Consider the following 18,374-nt stretch of genomic DNA (forward strand, 5'->3'; position numbering starts at 1 on the left):
AAAGTTATTTTAGCCTAATCTTCATATCAAAGAGTTAAATAAGTAAAATGAGTTTGAAATAATATATAAAAGTAATTTATTGACTTTAAATCTATTTTTTACTTTGTTTGATTTTTTTTTTTTTTTTTGCTTTTTCTTTTATTTTCTTTCCTTTATTTTCCTCAAATTTTTTAGGACCAAACACAACCTTCGTGTTTTGTGGAAATTTTAGGGAAGAGGTGTATGGTAGAAGTATTTATTGCTTGATTTTTTTCATGCTTGGTTTTACCATAAAAAATACCAAAAAAGTGGAATATAAGTAAAATTAACGAGAAAGTCATATATTTTTAAATTATTTAATCTTTATATAAAAAATTAAATAAATAAAATAAATATAAAATAAATAATTAAAATAATTTATTAATTTTAAATCTATTTTCTATTTTCTTTCATTTTTTCTTTTGTTTCTATACTTTTTCTCACCGTTTCTTTCCTTCACACTTTCCCTCCCTCACACTTTCCCTAAAACTTTCTGTTTCCAACTGAAAGTCAATGAGAAAGCACAGTAGCAACCAACTCAACATCATGCATATTAGATGGAGTTTGGGTTCCACTTTCTTCACGGATTTCATTTTCTTCCCTTGAATAGCTCTCAAAATTAATTTAAAAAAAAAAAATCCAACTGATTAAAAAAAAATAATAAATGAAAGTAAAGAGGAAAAACTCTCCTGGGTGTTTGGTCCCAACCGGCTTCCCAGTGATATTCAATGGGCTTCGTCAAAAAGTAAAACTCATCATCAAGAGTGCCTTTCCTCCTCCAAAGTTGCTGGGAGGAGTATACAAGACTCAAACCATTCAGCTTCTGTCCATATCCAATTTTGGGTTGCACCAGCAGTGTAATACAGGTGAGAATATGATAAGTTGTATGAGCTTTTTGCAAGATTTTATGAAAGAAAATGGTGCTCAAATTCATGTTTTTTGATGACCCAGATGGTTTATATAACTTGTTGAGCAGTGGGTTGTTTTGAGTTGGCATGCTGTTTGAGGAAATTCTGAAGTGTATGTAGTGTTCATCTTTTATTGCCTGGTTCACTAACAATACTCACTATAAATCAGTGCCCTTTCTCCCCCATGGTTGAAAGGAGACTGTAGAGTCTAACTTAAGCCTCTCTCTACACTGATTGGATTGAACCAAGACTGCTGGGTTGGTCGGATTTGTACTGCCAATAAATCTCTCGCTATCCCCTTGTGGGATTTGCAAGAATGTACTAGCTTTAGCTTCCACAATTGCAGGTTTCCACCAACTGAAAACAACAAGGATAGAGCTAGTTGCTTCTTTTTTGTTAGAGTGATGAAAGAAAAAGTGTTCAAAATCATATTCATCGATGACTAAGGTGGTGCATTTTCTTGAATGAGTCACTGGTGACTTGCAATTGAAACTGAATGGCCTTTTAATCAAATAGAAAGGGAATTTTTGCATAACCAACTGCTTTTATATTACAACCTTATTCAACTTTTGAAATTCCAGATTATTAGAGTGCTTTTCAACTTGTCATGTGTTGGTTTCACTTGATAAGTTCATAATATGAAGATTGTTATTTTTGTTTGATTGAATGGCGAAGGAGATTCTATGATGAACCTCCCAAGAACTTATTGTGGTGATCCCTCTACAATGAGGTTATAGAGTCTGGCAGCATATGAACTGAGATTATTTCCCTTATCATGTTTCTATTACAGGATTATGGATAATAATATGGAAGAGAGGCTTCTGAGTTCAGAAGCTGATAGTACAAGTAATCTGAAAGGGAGGATTTGGGATGAATCAAAGAAGATGTGGAGGGTTGCATTTCCTGCAATATTAACTAGAGTGACAAGCTATGGCATGCTGGTTGTGACACAGTCATTTGTTGGTCACATTAGTCAACTAGATCTCTCTGGATATGCACTTATGCTAAACGTCATTATACGTTTTGTAAATGGGATATTGGTAAGCACTTACTTGTACTATATATTCCTTCCATTTTATTGTAGTTGCAAGTTGGTCATGACCAAATCTTGAACTCCCCATTTCACTGGTATTCATCTCACCCTTTTTCAATGTTCTACTTAATTCCTGCCAAGATGAAGGAAAGTTACATGAAACAGATCTTTGCAAGTCAATCCTAGCCATATATCATATATGATAAAATCGACACACTTTTGGGGGTTGGACCTAAGAATTCAACCATTGTTTCTAGTTCCTATTTTACCATGACCACCACCACCACCTACATTTGACTACCATTGTTATAACTAGCATTTCTTGCATCACAATCAACATACCACTATCACCAGTATTATTCCTATGGTCAAGATCACCATCTTGTCTCACACGGTGATAAGTCTTGGCATATGCAGATTAGGACAATCTTGTCTTAAGGATTGCTGCATGTGACTATTGGTAGGTGTTGGTAAGTATTGGCTACACACCTATCTTTGAGGTTGGATTACTATGTACTGGGTCTTGTCCTGTTACTAACAACCTCTGCTTTTCAATGTTTCTCGTATGCCTATGTGACTACCAATTTTTAGTTTGTTCAAAGGAACAAGAGAAAGAAATTGAAAAAAATAAAACCCTAAAGCCTCACAAAACTCTAACTCAACTGTGGTGGTGTGCCCACAATTCTCATAGAAATTTTATTTATTTATTTCAGAAGAAGGGACAGGCACTTGAATTTGTGGAAACTATGCATATTGAATTGATAAAATTATCTTTATTTGCAATAAATATTATCCCCAATGAGAAATGAATTCTGATGTTAGTATATCTTCTAAAATAACTTGTCATAAACAGACAATTAATTAGCTCATACATGCAAATCCTGATAGAACTCCTTTCTTCTATGTTTTTCTATTGCAGCTGGGCATGTCAAGTGCAACTGAAACTCTCTGTGGGCAAGCGTTTGGAGCAAAGCAATACCATATGATGGGTATATACTTGCAAAGATCATGGATTGTTGATCTTGTTGTTGCCACAATTTTATCCCCTATCTTAATTTTTGCGACCCCCCTATTCAAATTACTTGGCCAGGAAGATGACATAGCAATAGCTGCTGGAAATTTCTCTCTGTGGCTCCTTCCCATTCTCTACTCCTTTGTCTTTAGCATGACCATCCAAATGTATCTACAAGCTCAACTCAAGAACATGATTATTGGGTGGTTGTCTGCTTCCTCATTTGTGCTTCATGTGTTGTTGTCCTGGATCTTTGTGATCAAACTGAACTTAGGGATTCCTGGAGCAATGGGTGCATTGATCATATCCAGTTGGTCAATGATCATTGGAGAGTTTATATACATCTTCGGAGGTTGGTGCCCTCAAACATGGAGTGGGTTCAGCAAAGCTGCCTTCAGTGACATACTGCCTGTAGTAAAGCTCTCAATTTCTTCCGGTTTTATGCTTTGGTAACTCCTGATCAACAATTTTTTAGTTTACTTAATTGCTATGTTTTTCCTCTCTTCCAATTTATATGCTTTGCTTCTCATGAAGATGTCATTTTTAAGAAAACAAATTTGTCTAATAGCCATTTCAATTGAATCCTAAAAACTAAGGATATAAAATTTCAAAGGAGAAAAAAGATATATTGGAAATTCTTTTAAAAAAATAGATATCAAGGATAGAAAGGAAGATCTTGCATATTCGTGCCAAGGCATGGTGGAAAAACAAATATTTTGGTTATGTTTCATATTGTCTTCCACCTTTTTGGAATTAACATTTTCAATAACCTAGGTCTGTAAGCTAGGTTAAATAAGAGGAATTAAATCTTGAACTTGTTAGGGTTGTGGGTTTCACCTAGATGTTCCTATAACTTAGGATGCTCGCACAAATGTTCTTAATTAAGGACCAATAGAGAGCTTATCTATGATACCTAAATCCTTTAATTTCACTTAATGTACGCATGTCAACATGACATGACATAGGTGTGGGTATGGGATCTTTGTTGGATATGCATATTTTAATTTAGGTGTGACAGTTAGATATTTTAATTGATATCTTTTTACTCTTTCAATTTTCTTAGTAATAATTACATTATAGAAAAAGAAGAGTTAACTGCTAAGTGAATTTTTGTAAGAAAGTTTAGGGATAAGCAGAAAAGAAAAAAGATTAAAGGGAAAAGATAAATTTTTTAAAATGGATATCTTCACTTTTTAATTGATTTTTCTTTTATTACGTCGTATCGTATCCTAATACCCTTCCCCATTTTTTAGATCCTTTTAGTCGAGTCCTTGTATACTAAAATTTGAATTTTGAAGGATTGAATACTTAGACATAGACTCTCATTCGACACTCATAACTGAACCCATGCAACATAGAAGCCCATTTCCAAAAGCATATAGCACAATTAATCATTCATCCCTAGTTGGTGCTAAGGATTCCCATGATGACTCAAGGACTAGGGAGGCCTGGTAGTAGGGATAATGACTATAAAAGGAGCCTTATTCACAACATATATGGAAGGGAAACTTTAAGCCAGGACACAAAGATTGAAACTAGTTCTTTTTCATCTTAGAGCCTAGTTTTAATTATGAAGCAAATCTAAAAACTACGCACACATGTAGGAAAGCAACATACACAAGAAGTTAGCTACTTGGGAATCAAAAGATGAAATGTTGGCGAAGGTGACATGTTGATGAGGGGAGGTCGGTGTTGGTTTGTAGTGGATTCAAAGTCCTTCGATCTTTCAATAGAAGTGGTGGGGGGAACTTGAGAAGCATTATTGAGAAAAGTGGGAGAGGTTTTTCAACCTAGATTAGGTTTGACGATTTGAGCTTACTGTCACAAGATTCTTCCAAATGACCCTCCCCATAGGTGTTATATAGAGGACAAGAAGTTTTTGAAGACTTTTGGAGCCATCTACACTAAGTCATTAGTGGGAAGAGTGTGGAAGGTTCTAGAGATGCCTAGAGATATCCACACATCTCTACACTATGGTGGAAGACATAAGAGGAGTCCAAGACTTTCTAGAGAATTCTAGGGATCTCTTGTATATTCTTGTACCTAGGCTTGTACATAGAATTGTGTAGGATGTTCTAAATTATTCTTGAGTTGTAAGGAACCCTCTAAGGTTCCAAAAACTTCTTAAGGTGCCTATAAATAGGTGAGACCCTCATTTGGTCAAGGCACCACCCAAATCACTTCCTAACCAAGCAAGTGAGTTCCCAAAACACTTGTAAAGCTTCCTTTGATTCATAAAAGCTTTCATTCTTTAAGAGTTGCCTACTACACATTGTAAAGCTTCCAAGTCGTGAGCATCTTAGCCTAGCAAGCTAAGCATTGGGAGTGAGACTGACTTAGCAAGATCAAGTGTTTTGACTTGTCTAAGTGTCGCAAGAGCTTCGGAAAAGACTAAGTCCATGACAATTGGTATCAGAGCGCGGCTACGAAATGGGCATAATAAAGGAAGCATGTCAGGCTCCAATGTAGAGAAGACTAGCGAGCAAACCCGTGGGAGGGAGATCAAGCATACTACACGGGGTAGGGGCAAGAAAGATAAATCTTGTGATGCCATAGCCAACATGGAGGCAAGGCTAGCCAAGGTGGAGCTAGCCATGGCAAACACCCGGGAAGGGGTGGACTTGATCAAGCAAGGCATGGAGAAGGACTTAGAGGACCTAAGGGAGTGGATCCAAGACCTTCGTGAGGGGATGTTAGTCTCCAAGTTCAGTCAGTGTCGCACGAGGAGTTTGTGTCTTTCCAAGAAAAGGTCTTGAGCATGCTTGCTAGCATGGAGTCAAGGATGGAAGCCTTGGCCACTCAAATGGAGTCTCGAGACCAGGAGGTTAGGCAGGAGTTGGCCATCTACAAGGTTGTTGTGTCGGCACGGGTCATGGCCACATAAGAGGCATCTAGGGTGGAGGTGCCAAAGCCACAAGGGTTTAGTAGAAAGCGGGATGCCAAGGAGTTGGAAAACTTTTGATGGCATATGGAGCGATACTTTAAGGCTATCGCACTAAATGATGAGACGGCTAAGGTAAGGACTACAACCCTTTACCTTACTGACACAACTACTCTATGGTGGCATCAGAGGTTCGCCGATATGAAGAAAAACATTTGCACCATAGAGACGTGGGAGGACTTCAAGAAGGAGATCAAGAGGCAGTTCTAGCCTGAGGACATAACTTACTTAACTAGGAAAAACATGAGGCATCTCAAGCACACAAGCTTGATACGCCACTATGTCAAGGAATTCTCTTCGCTCATGCTTGAGATTCCTAACATGATTGAGGAGGAGTTGCTATTCAACTTCATAGATAACTTGTAAAGATGGGCTGAGCAGGAATTAAGGCATCAAGGTGTTCAAGACTTAGCCACTACTATGGTAATAGCAAGTCTTTAATGGATTACAAGAAGGGAGACTCCTCCAAGGTTGAGTCTTTGGAGGATAGCACGGTACGGGTGGGGGAGACGAGGTTTCAAGGGACTATAATGCTCCTAGAATGGGATCAGGCAAGACGCTTAAAGTCTGGGAAGGAAGAGGTAAAGCGGAAAGAAAGGATTTTACACCTAAAATCAAATACTTCCTATGTGATGGTCCACATTGGGCATGGGATTGTCTTAAGAGGAAGGCGCTCAGTGCTATGATTGAGGAGAGGAAACAAGAAGACGAAGCACATATGGGCTTGATGCAGCTACTAGGTGCCCTCAAAGTCAACCCAAAGCAAGTAAAAGACGCAAAAGGGGAGCAAGCTGAGGTATCCCACACACACATGGACAAAGTCACCAAGGAAAATGTGAACTCGATGGGCAAGAAGAAGCAATACTCCAAGCATCAAAAGTGCAGGGGCCTACATCCATTCGAGGCCTCACGGGAGAAGGAGGTGAAGAATATCCTTGTTGAACGGGTCACTAGGAGACAAGGGGTCGCTCTTGTGATAGAGTATCTAGTCCGATGGAAAGGACTACCTAAGAGGCATGCAAGTTGGGAACATGCAGATTCCTTGAGAAGGTTATGGAAACACATCGAGAGGTTTCAAGAAGAGGCAACGACGGGGACGTCGACGACATAGATGGGGGTGAGTGTCACAAGATTCTTCCAAATAACCCTCCCCATAGGTGTTATATAGAGGGTAGGAAGCTTCTGGAGACTCTTGGAGCCATCTACACTAAGGCATTGGTGGGAAGAGTGTGGAAGGTTCTAAAGATGCCTAGAGATGTCCACACATCTCTACACTATGGTGGAAGACATGAGAGGAATCCAAGGCTTTCTAGAGAATTCTAGTGATCTCTTATATATTCTTGTACCTAGGCTTGTACATAGAATTGTGTAGGATGTTCTAGATTATTCTTGAGTTGTAAAGAACCCTCCAAGGTTCCAGAAACTTCCTAAGGTGCCTATAAATAGGTGAGACCCTCATTTGGTCAAGGCACCACCCAAATCACTTCCTAACAAAGCAAGTGAGTTCCCAAAGCACTTCTAAAGCTTCCTTTGAACAAAAAAACTTCCATTCTTTAAGAGTTGCCTGCTACACATTCTAAAGCTTCCAAGTCGTGAGCATCTTAGTCTAACAAGCTAAACATTGGGAGTAAGGCTGACTTAGCAAGATCAAGTGTTTTGACTTGTCTAAGTGCCGCACGAGCTTAGGAAAATACTAAGTCCGTGACATTACGCTGCTTGTTGGAAGAGGTGGAGACTTGCTGCAGAGATGAAGGCTTGGTGAGGTGGAGTAAAGCATGGGAGGAGGGAGAGAGGAATTTCAAGTTGGAGCATCGGTTGAATGGGGCAGGGAAATATTTATTTTGTTCGGTGGTGACTGAGGAGGTGAAGAGGTTTTCGTTTGAAGGGAGGGGCTTCCATGGGGGGTGGGCAGTTTTGGCAGAGAAGCTTCGTAGTCTAGGAGTCATCCCCTCAGTAGAGATTAGGGGAGTAGTTTCCCCTGTAAAGGCAAGGAGAACTCAAAATGAGGGGACTGTTAATTGGTGGAACTTATGCAGAGGTGGTTAGGAAGGATCTGGGCATGGTTGGAGAAGCCTTTTGGCTACAGTTGGGGGAGAGTAAGGTGAAAAGTAGGGAGGAACAGTTGAGAAGTTATTTTCGGTAGGGTGATTTGGAGAGGATTTAGGGCCATTTCCAGATTTATGTTCACTGGAAAGTGTGGTGACAAACCTTTGGTCTTTAAAAGGAGGGGTGAAGATCTCAGTCTTTGGGGGAACCCTGCTTTTGTTTGACTTTGAATAGATCTCCGAGACAGAGTGGGTGCTTCCAAGAGGATCTACAAAACTCAAGGAGTTATATCATTTCTATTTATGTATGTCAATACTGGATGACAGGTGCTGGATGAAAGTAGCTTTTGTTCCAAAGATTGCTTTATTTATCTTCCAATAGAATGATTACCCTTATCATCTTTTCTCCAACCATAACTATTTTGAAACCAAAGTTCCCTTCATAAATAAACCTCCAGCTTGATTGGTAGCAAGTAGCAAGGCTAATACTAATGATTACTCTTCATTCCAGTAGTCTCTGCAAAGTTCCATTTTTTGGATATTTTGTATGTCCGGGGCTAGTGGGCAGATTTCAATTGATTTTTCTTGTTTCTTTCTTCATCTCTTATTCCATTTGGCTGATATTATTTTCTTCCACCATCACTTCTTCAGTGATATCAAAGGATATGCTTGGAATTCTGGTATTACCCTTTTTGGTTTGCAGTAGGAAAAGCAGTTGTATATTTTAGAAATGCACTTTCTTTACCGCTTCGTGGGTGGTTTGCACCGATTGAAATGCTAGAATTTTTTTAGTAATATGCATGCCGTGAAGAGTTATGAGATTGGGTGTCCATCTTGAGCTCTGTTCGGCTGGTTCCTCTCTCTATGCTAATGGAAGATTAGGTTGTAGTTTGTGAGGAATGAGGCTACAGATAGAAAACCGGTATTCAAGTGGATCCCTTCTCCCAGAGGAAGGATAAAACTTAGCAATCTTGTTGAGATGAGGAATGAGAGCATCCTAAGATATCATAGAGGGACAACTAAAGCATTGTTTAATAAGGAAACCCACTAGTCCCTCTCAGGAGGATAAAGGACAAACCATGGATGCACAACTCCTCCAAGAACTTTGTATTTGGTCAACCAGGGACTCAAGCCAGGGACATCATATGCTTGCGCAAAAGTGCCTGCCTGTGGGGCAGCTGTGGTGTGTTCTCCAAGACTGAGAGGAAATGGTTGGGGTAATGTGACAAAATCGGGATTCTCTTGAAGGTCTGAGAGAAGCTTCAGCTAGATGGTTTAAGTCTTTATATTATTACGGCGAGGTTTCAGTGTTGCCTTCCTGAGTTCCTCCAGAAACCAGATAATGTTGGCTTTATTTCCCAGGAAGTCCTAGAACTTTCCATTAGCCTTGAGCTGATGTATCAATGGCAATTGGTTGCTGGATCAAGGTGTAGCCTTTCTGGGTAAGAGAGGAACCTGAACTTTACTGTTCCACTTTCAGATCATCAAAACTTTATGATGATAGAGCTTATCATGATCTAGGTAAATGATTGAAGTCAATATGCTCAGATGTTTACTATTAAATACATCATTTATAAAGGTCTTGTCTATTTTACGAACATATGAGTTACTTTGTCTTCTCATATTTCATTTGCACAGCTAAAATAACATGAAGGGCATCTCGTTTTCAGCCTTTTGAAATAATGATGATAAATATGACATTTACTTAAAGACATTACAAGATATGACACCATCAAACTTTTTGTACCAGTGCCTGGAGACAATGTAAAAACATGTAGACTCAAGTCCACAATCATATTAGTACAAATCTTAACAAAATGACAAAAGTTTTCATACCATCATCCATAGCTTTCTCCATGCTCTTTTCCCTAGTTTCAATTTGCAGGGCTTCCTTGTACAGTGCTGCTAAGCATTGTCAATTAGCAAAAGATAATGCAAAAGAGCTGAAAAACAGGCCAGGTTTTGCTAACTTTTGACGATCTTCTTATAGTGGAATCTGAGATTCTACCTCTAAATTCTCCGTCTTAAGGTTTTTGGACATCCCCACTAGATATCTCGCCAGGTCTTTACAAATTCAGCATTTTTTATTGAGGTCTTGTTGTTCTGTTGGGTCTTTATACATGGAAGATTCATTGGATATCACATCATTCTAATGATTTTTCAATTTTCAGCATTCCAAAACCCATAACCAAAACAGCATCAAATTCCATATTCAATAAAAAGACACATTTGAGACTTAGGATCATGCTTATTCCTATCCTTGGAATCGGTATAAAGATGAGAGAGAACCAAAAATTTTCAAAATGTCCTAAAGTTTGCCTCGTTGCCAATCCATGCATCCTCTGGTGTCCAAAGGAACCAAAAACCCTACACGAATCAAATAAGTTGCATTACTCATAGCCTATACCTAGAATTGTTTAGGTAATCTAGCATGAATCCCTGCAGTCTTTCCATGTCCAGAATAGTTCTATTCATGATTCAACAACATCATTTGGCTGCCATGTTGCAAGATCGTAGTCTTTAGAAGCACCATTACAGTACTCACATCTATACACGACAAAGGGCACATCAAAGTGCACAGGGCATATACACGGCACCAAAGAGGCACATCTGAAAAGAGGGGACATAAAAAACTTCATTCCCTTAGCAAGAGCCCAACCAATCAACAAAATTCATTGAAGGCATATCCTACATCTATGTACAACTTCACCTGCAAAAAATGATTATCAAGAAAACAACTTTTCAAAGCATGATCTGATTGCTCATTAAATGACCTTCGATCCCTTTCTTTCCATGTAGTCCAAAAAATGCACAAGAGGGTTGCTCTTCAAACCTTCTTACATCTTTTGCCCACGAAGATCCCTGCCAAATTAAAAGAGTTTCTTTGACTTTGGGAGACTGCACCCAAGAAACACCAACTAGAATGAAAAGCAACTGTCTTGGTATAATATTGAAGGAGGTTGTGATCAATGGATTCTTTTTTGACTTTACAAAGACAACATCTATTAGCCAACAATCACCCTCTCCTTTGAAACTGATCTAGGGTTAACACCTTTCCCTAGCTAGCTTCCTTTGGGAGGAAACCCGCTTTAAATGGTACCATGGATTCTGGATTACATCTGTGGGAAAAGGAATTGAAGCCCCCAATTCCAATTTAACATATAAAGACTAGATTGCTTCAATTTTAAACTTCTTTCATGTTTCAACCATGGCCCTCCATTTCCCAGAAACATCAAACACATCAGTTTTTTGTTTAAAGGAATAGTATCACAAATAAATGAAATGAGGTAACAAGAGAAAATACAAGAGGGTACCTAGGCTGGTCAACACACCGTAGCATGAGGTGCAAACCAAGTTTTATGTACAGAATTGTGAAGTTCAATGCAATGAGACGGACAGTCAGTTATTACTAATTTACTTTGGAATTTAAACCACCCTTAAGGCTTGTTGGTAGCTTGTTATACATCCTAAACCCATATCCTAACGACTTAAGCTTTTAGAAAAGTTGGTAGAGTAACATGGTGTTAGACCTAAAGTCTTGGAGGTCTCGAGTTTTGAGTCTTTCTTATTGTTCATTACCCTATCTATGTACTTGTAATCTGTAATTTCTAATGTCTCTCCAAGTATAGGTATAGGGGGCACACATGAGGGATTTGAAAAATTGGAATAAATTAATTTCTATGACAAATTTTTTATTTTAGAGTCTTTGATTTTGGTGGTGTAGGTATGGCGCTACATGTGAGGAATTTGAAAATTTGTAGTAAATTCATTTTGAAATCAAGTTTTATGATTTTGGTGTTATTGGATTCCTTTTTTACTAAAGAATCTACAAAAGTTCATGAAGTTTAATTTTATTGAGAATCGAATGAGTTATGAGGAAAAAAAAACCGCATATAGTAGATACTTTGTTTTGGTTTTAAAATTGAGGATTTATTTCAAATTTATATCTTATTCAACTTAAATGATTCCTATGTTGTTGGTTTCCTTTTTGAATAAGGATTCATTAGAAAATTTTAAATCTAAATTTACTTGAGAAATAAGAGAGAAAATGATTATATATATATATAAAAGAATACATCTCAATTATTTTATGTTTTTCTTGTTGTAAGTTTGTGGGTTTTTGGTAAATTTAGTTCAGTTAAATTGCATAAAATTCATATAGTGTCAAACTCATATCCTGACACCTTAAGTTTTTAGGAAAGTTGGTATCTTAACATTTGTCAAAGAATAAAAAAATTGAAAATCATCTCAGTGCTGATGATTATCACATTCTTATTACATGTGCATTTATGAAAGAATTATCTCATCCTAATTATTGCTTTTTTTCTTCCTAATCTTTAATAGCTTAGAGTTATGGTACAATGCTATCATACTCTTATTGGCTGGATATTTGAAAAATGCATCGGTTGCCATATCTGCCTTCTCTATCTGGTGAGATTTTATCCAAACCTTTCTTTTGTGCGTGTGTGCGTGTAGGCACATTTGTATCTCACTTTACTAGGCAAATTGTTGGTAATGACTTTGCAGTCTCAATATTAATGCATGGGAGTTTATGATAGCACTTGGCTTCCTCTCTGGCTCATGGTATGGCTTCTATTACTAGAACCAGCTACCTTATTCAACCCTATAATGGACTCTTTTACTTCGTTAAATAGAACTCTTTTATTTTTTTATCTGTGTAGCGTGCGGGTATCAAATGAACTGGGAAGAGGAAATGCCAAAGCTGCAAAATTCTCTATAAAAGTCGTCCTAAGTACTTCAATTTTTATTGGAGTGTTCTTCTGGATTTTGTGTTTAGTCTTTGGTCATGATATTGCATACTTATTTACAAGTGATGAGGAAGTAGTAGAAATGGTTTCAAGTCTCTCTGTCCTTCTCGCATTTTCAATCTTGCTTAATAGTGTTCAGTCAGTACTCACAGGCAAGTACTTATAGTTACTTTTCGGACATTAATTTTACAGAGTTTAAGAATTTCAGCTTGATACGATAATAGAAAACATATACATATATCAATATCTTCTCTCTTTTCAATCTTTCTATTCTTCGTAGCAGGTGTGGCTATAGGTGGTGGTTGGCAAGCAGTGGTTGCAATTGTCAATCTTGGTTGCTACTATGTCGTTGGGATTCCATTAGGAGTTTTGCTTGCTTATGTAGCTGATCTTTCAGTTCGGGTACGACGTTGCATCCTTGAGTCTTTTTTTCTTTTCAATTAAACACGACATTTTTTAATATGTTTTTGAGACAACAGTGGATGAAAACCATTTCCAAATCCATGCGATCGTTTTGATAGATGTGACTCAAATAGTATGAACAAAGCAAATGCGCTTCTAGATTCTGAATTTGCTGTGTCTTCCGGGATTTCTTCTTTGATTTTACAGGGTATGTGGATTGGAATGCTGTGTGGAGTAGGAGCACAAACACTTGTGCTGATGTATATGACATGGAGAATTGACTGGGATGACCAGGTAGACACAAGAACAAATATGAAATCGTTGAGTTCGCTATTATAGAACAACTAGTACATTGATGATATTATCTGCCTAAGCAGCTTAGATCAAACATGAAAGAACTTGATATTGGTAATAATTGAAGAGGCATGAACTGTTTAATAACACATTGTGATTTCTTCTTACAGGTTAAGAAGGCATCAGTTCGTTTGAATAGGTGGTCGTTGAAGTCTCCAGAGGAGTCTAACCAGAGCACTCTTCAAGCTTGAGGACAGTGAACAATATCACTATTCTCTGCTTTGAATATGGAGGAAGAAATGGATTTATGAGAAGAACATTTGCTAGAATTTAGAATATTGATCGAATTAAAAGCCTGCTTGAGAATGACTCTGATTAAAAGGCTTTTATTTTGTAGTACTTTTGCTAGTAGTGCTTCCATTCAAAACGGGTTTTAGGAGAATTATTTGGTGTTTAGATATAAACCAAGAAAAAAAACAAAAGAAAAATCAAAGGATGATCTACCAAGTAATTGTCTTGGAATCACTTAAAGTAATTCTATGGATTTTTAAAAGTTTGGCAAAAACCTAATTTCAATGAGGAAACGTTGTCAAGCATGTTGTCAAGCATGTTATTAAGTACTTCTAATTCTCTTAAAATCATTCCCAATTGAACTTGAAATCTTAAATAAATTTAGATATAGTAAAATTTTTTCAAGATATTGACTGTTGTGTAATAGTAATCTTTTTGGATTTTGATTGGGTTTTAGAAATAATAATCCTTTCGAAAGGTTTTATAGGTATAAGGTACCATATTACGTGTTAATTTCTTTATGCTGCTTCTAAGGGTTATGGTCAACATTTCAATCGTTAAACCCTAGCTCAACATCGAAATGACTCAAATTTACCGCTAAGCTCGTATTTTGATTATTAGTAGTGATATCTTGAACTTAGAGGCCAAAGACATCATGATCATTTCGCATATTTTACTTGAAGACCAAACATGCAAAACACAGCAACACATACGCATAGACTTAAAGCTAGAAATCAAAACTAAAATATAATTATAGAATAATTAATAAATATTTTCAGAGTTTAACTAGCTAATAACAAAATTCTGGCCTAATAAAATGCAAATCAAAACTAAAATATAAAGAAGAATTAAACCCTAAGGTTAAAGAATAATCTAGTAAGCTAAGTAGAATCCATCTTAGCCCTAAAGTCACACTCCTCATCACAGTCAATGTTTGGAATATGTGAAAGGGTTTTTAAAACTAAAGAAGTGAGATAAAAACTTGATAAAGAGCATAGTATAAGTATTGTTATTCAAACAAAAAGAAAAAAAAAAATTGTAATACAGATTAGAAAATTTTTCATTAAACATATTCATATGCCTTTTGAAAAATTACATATTGCAATTATAATAAATATATTAGAATTAAACAGAATTGTGTGATACTTTTGGAACTAGATGAGAAGCAAGCAAATTAGGTGCTACTATTGGGTGACTAAGTACTCAAACTTGGTTTTCCAATCCTTATCAAGTAAGTGATTAAGGTCAATACATTACCTTTATTGAGTTATCCATAGTGCTTTGTTAGTAGCACTTCTATTATAAATACTTTTAATGATAATTGCTTAATATTTTGTTATAAACTAAACATACTTTAGTAGTGTTTTTGGTAATGTGTTTGTACACAAATTTTTTTTTTTTCAAAAAAATTAATGGCCCATTTGAAATTTGATTAATTTAAAGATTGGGGTACAATATCCATAAGGTCTGTTGGTTCTTCCGAGAAGGAATTTTACTTGGGCCTTCACTTGGTTTTAACCTCAGCATGTCTTAGGCTTGAGCTTGGACCTTTGCATGTCTTAGACTTTGGTTCATGTTCACCAAGCTCATGAATGCTTAATCTTGGATTGAAGATGCCTCGAGCTTGATCTTCAAATATTTGAACTTATTCTTCAAATATTTGAATTTGATATTCAAATCTTCAAAATTAATTTCTGAATCTATGAACTAATTTTTCGGATAAATTGAGTTTGAATATTTATTAGCTTTAAAAAATTTCTTGAATCATCAAAGGGAGCTTTTTTCATCTCTTTTCAAGTGTGAAAGTCACGTACATCTGTTAGTGTGATTTTGATAGCTATGGAGCCTCTTATTTATAAAAGTTAAGAGGAACATATTTGCATACTTTTCTCATCCTTTATAACATTCCTCTTTGATTAAATTAATATTTAGAAAGATTTTGAGACATATTTGGATAGTCTTGATCTTTAAAGCATTATATTTTAATGATATTTCATATTTAGGAAATTTGGAAAAATATTTTAAATATCATTTAATTTATTAATGAGAATTTATAGTTACCTTTCTTATTATTGAATTCACCAATTTTATTTATTTTGGTAGCCATATTTTAATTATTGAAAATTTTTAATTCTTTATTTAATTGAAAACAACTTGTCTTCATTTTGTGTAATGTCCATGTGATACATGTCACAATTTGATTTGATGGACTTATTACCGAGTGCATGACTACTTTTATTTTTCCATGTGTTATTTTATTATATGCTTTATAACGTGTGGCAATTTTTTATTTAGCCACAACTTAAGAGAGGAAAGAACCTTAGTTACCACCCCTATGTGAGATATCCACCATCTCTGATGCTTGGATTCAAGGAGAAAGAGTCATTGCAGTTGAAGGTTTTAGGGTTTGTGAGATCTACGACATGTATGATGCATATTTTTTTATAAGATTTGATTTGGGGAGATCCGATCTTAAGTATAATGCGCTAAATCTTCTATATCTAAGTTTTATTACATGTTTGCTTTCGTTGTTTAGATGTAGAGAGCCTTGAAAGTAGTTTGCATGCTTCTTAAGCGATCTAGAGCTAAGAATAGGATTGAGAATGGAATAATCTAGGGATTCCCAACATTAACTACTAGACTTAGAGTCCATTTGAGGGTGCTTTTACAAATATTTTTAGGATAAAAAGTGCTTTTGGAAAAAAAAAAATTAGACATTTGCCAAAATAAAAAAATAAAAAAAAACTACTAAAAAGAAAGAAAAATACTTGTAGTACTTCATGAAGATGCACTTGATAAAGAAATTCAAATAAAAACACTCTCAAACACACTCTTATTGTCTTCTTCTATGAAAAATGACTTAGAGTTTCAAGTTATGAGGCTAGAACTTGTCTTGGAATCCATGTAGAGATTTTTGACTTGTAAAGAATAGATGAGAGATAAAGATTATCCTATCGAGCGTGCTAGAAATTTGAATACACAAGTTTCTCTATAAGATAAATTAATTTCCAAATTGAATTTGATTAATCTAAAGGAATGTTTTACATTCTCTATTTAGTTTTCTAGTTTTTCCGAGAAGGAACTTGACTTGGGCTTTGACTTAGTTTGAACCTGGGCATGTGTTAAGCTTGAATCTAGACTTCGGTTTGTCTTGATCCCAAGGTTAGACCTTGACTTGTCTTGGGTTGGACTCAGACTTTGGCTTGGCTCACATTCACCAAGGACACAAATGCTTAATTTTCGATTGAAGATGCCTCAAACTTAATCATCAAAATTTTAAACATGATTTTTTAATTTTCAAACTTGATTTTTCAAATCTTCAAACTTGTTCTTCCTTTGAATCTTTGGACTTGTTCTTCCTTTGAATCTTCGAACTTGTTTTTCCTTCAAATCTTCAAACTTGATCTTTGAATCTTCAAAGGTTTTGATTTTTTTTTTTCTAAATCCTCAACCAGACCTTTCTCGAATTCTTCTCAAGTGTGGAAGTCTTACAATGTTCTATTAGTATAATTTTGAAAGATAAAGAGTCCCATATTTATACAGATTAAGAGGAACATATTTGGATAGTTTTATGATCCTTTACAAATATAATTAGTTAATTAAATTAATATTTAAGGAGACTTTAAGACATATTTGGGTGACATTGACTCTTAGTATATCATTCTTTAATTACAATTAATATGTTGAAAATTTAGAAAATTATATTTGGATATTTTTTATTTTATTTTTAATAAGAGTTAATAATTATTTTTTGATTATCAAGTCCATAATTTTTATTATTATGGTAGTTATATTTTAACTACCAAATTCTTTATTTATTTATTTTTATTCAACATGTGATTGTGTTATAATTTAGTTGATGGAGTTATTGGCAAATGAAAACTTTTATTTTGCTTTGGATGTTACTTCATTATATGTTTCATACATGTGGTAATTTTTTATTTGGCCACAACTTAAATTAATTATGAACATCTAATTTTTCCAATTATCCATAATTAATTTAATTGTGTATATGATAAATTCTAAAAAGTTACATTTTTCCCTTCTACGGTATTATATATCAAAAAAGTGATTTCTAAAATATTTTCATTATTAGAAAGTGTTTTTAACCCTTTTTAAAATCATGCTCAAACGTACCCAACGCTAAAGCCCATGGTATAAAAAAAAAAAAAAAAAAAAAAAGGCCTTTTATTCAATAATTTGATCTTAAAATGTAAGATAACAATGTGACAAGTGGCCTAATATGGTCACTAATATCTTGATTAATATGCAGCCATACTCTATTTAATGTCATAGTGACCATGCTTTCTCAACATAATAATTGGTATGCATTGACTTATCATTATCATTTGTTTTGAAGGCACACTCTTTCTTTATATGCAGGCATTTATGTTTTTATTTTTTATTAATTGGGTGGACAAATCAAATGGGAAGACTCTCTATCATCTTACTAATTTTTAAGTATCAAAATGCTCATATCAAGTAATCAGAGTAAAAGCATACACCCAAATACAACTTATATATCAATTAGATAATACATTAATGTGTAACCTATTAATTAATCAAGTCTTATTTAATAATTAAGTCGAGTCAAGTTTTATTTGAGCCAATATGATTAACCTTAAACTTGATATGTTTGTGAATTAGTTGATTTATTTATT

The 18,374-nt window shown here is 35.4% G+C and overlaps 1 protein-coding gene across 2 annotated transcripts; it reads left to right on the plus strand.

Moving 5' to 3' along the window:
* The first annotated feature begins 701 nt into the window (after nucleotides 1-701).
* Nucleotides 702-13,987, plus strand: LOC100251800 (protein DETOXIFICATION 24). 2 transcript variants are annotated; one of them, XM_002267887.5, is made up of 9 exons: nucleotides 702-884; nucleotides 1,717-1,966; nucleotides 2,879-3,420; nucleotides 12,302-12,388; nucleotides 12,485-12,541; nucleotides 12,640-12,878; nucleotides 13,010-13,128; nucleotides 13,336-13,422; nucleotides 13,593-13,987. In XM_002267887.5, exons 2-9 carry the CDS (start codon nucleotides 1,721-1,723, stop codon nucleotides 13,671-13,673), a joined length of 1,458 nt encoding a protein of 485 aa, XP_002267923.1. In that variant the 5' UTR covers nucleotides 702-884; nucleotides 1,717-1,720; the 3' UTR covers nucleotides 13,674-13,987. The 2 variants fall into 2 exon arrangements, with proteins under 2 accessions (XP_002267923.1, XP_010653162.1); XM_010654860.3 differs by lacking the exon at nucleotides 702-884 and adding an exon at nucleotides 887-1,038.
* The last annotated feature ends 4,387 nt before the right edge of the window (nucleotides 13,988-18,374 follow it).

The sequence above is a fragment of the Vitis vinifera genome, chromosome 8 (assembly GCF_030704535.1).
Source record: "Vitis vinifera cultivar Pinot Noir 40024 chromosome 8, ASM3070453v1".
Classification (NCBI taxonomy): domain Eukaryota; kingdom Viridiplantae; phylum Streptophyta; class Magnoliopsida; order Vitales; family Vitaceae; genus Vitis; species Vitis vinifera.

Excerpts from the sequence above, each read along its gene's own strand:
- LOC100251800 (XM_002267887.5), top strand. The coding sequence starts at position 1,721 with ATGGATAATAATATGGAAGAGAGGCTTCTGAGTTCAGAAGCTGATAGT. Across the intron at positions 3,421-12,301 it reads TCTTCCGGTTTTATGCTTTG|CTTAGAGTTATGGTACAATG; the intron begins GTAACTCCTGAT and ends AATCTTTAATAG. Across the intron at positions 13,129-13,335 it reads TAGCTGATCTTTCAGTTCGG|GGTATGTGGATTGGAATGCT; the intron begins GTACGACGTTGC and ends TTGATTTTACAG.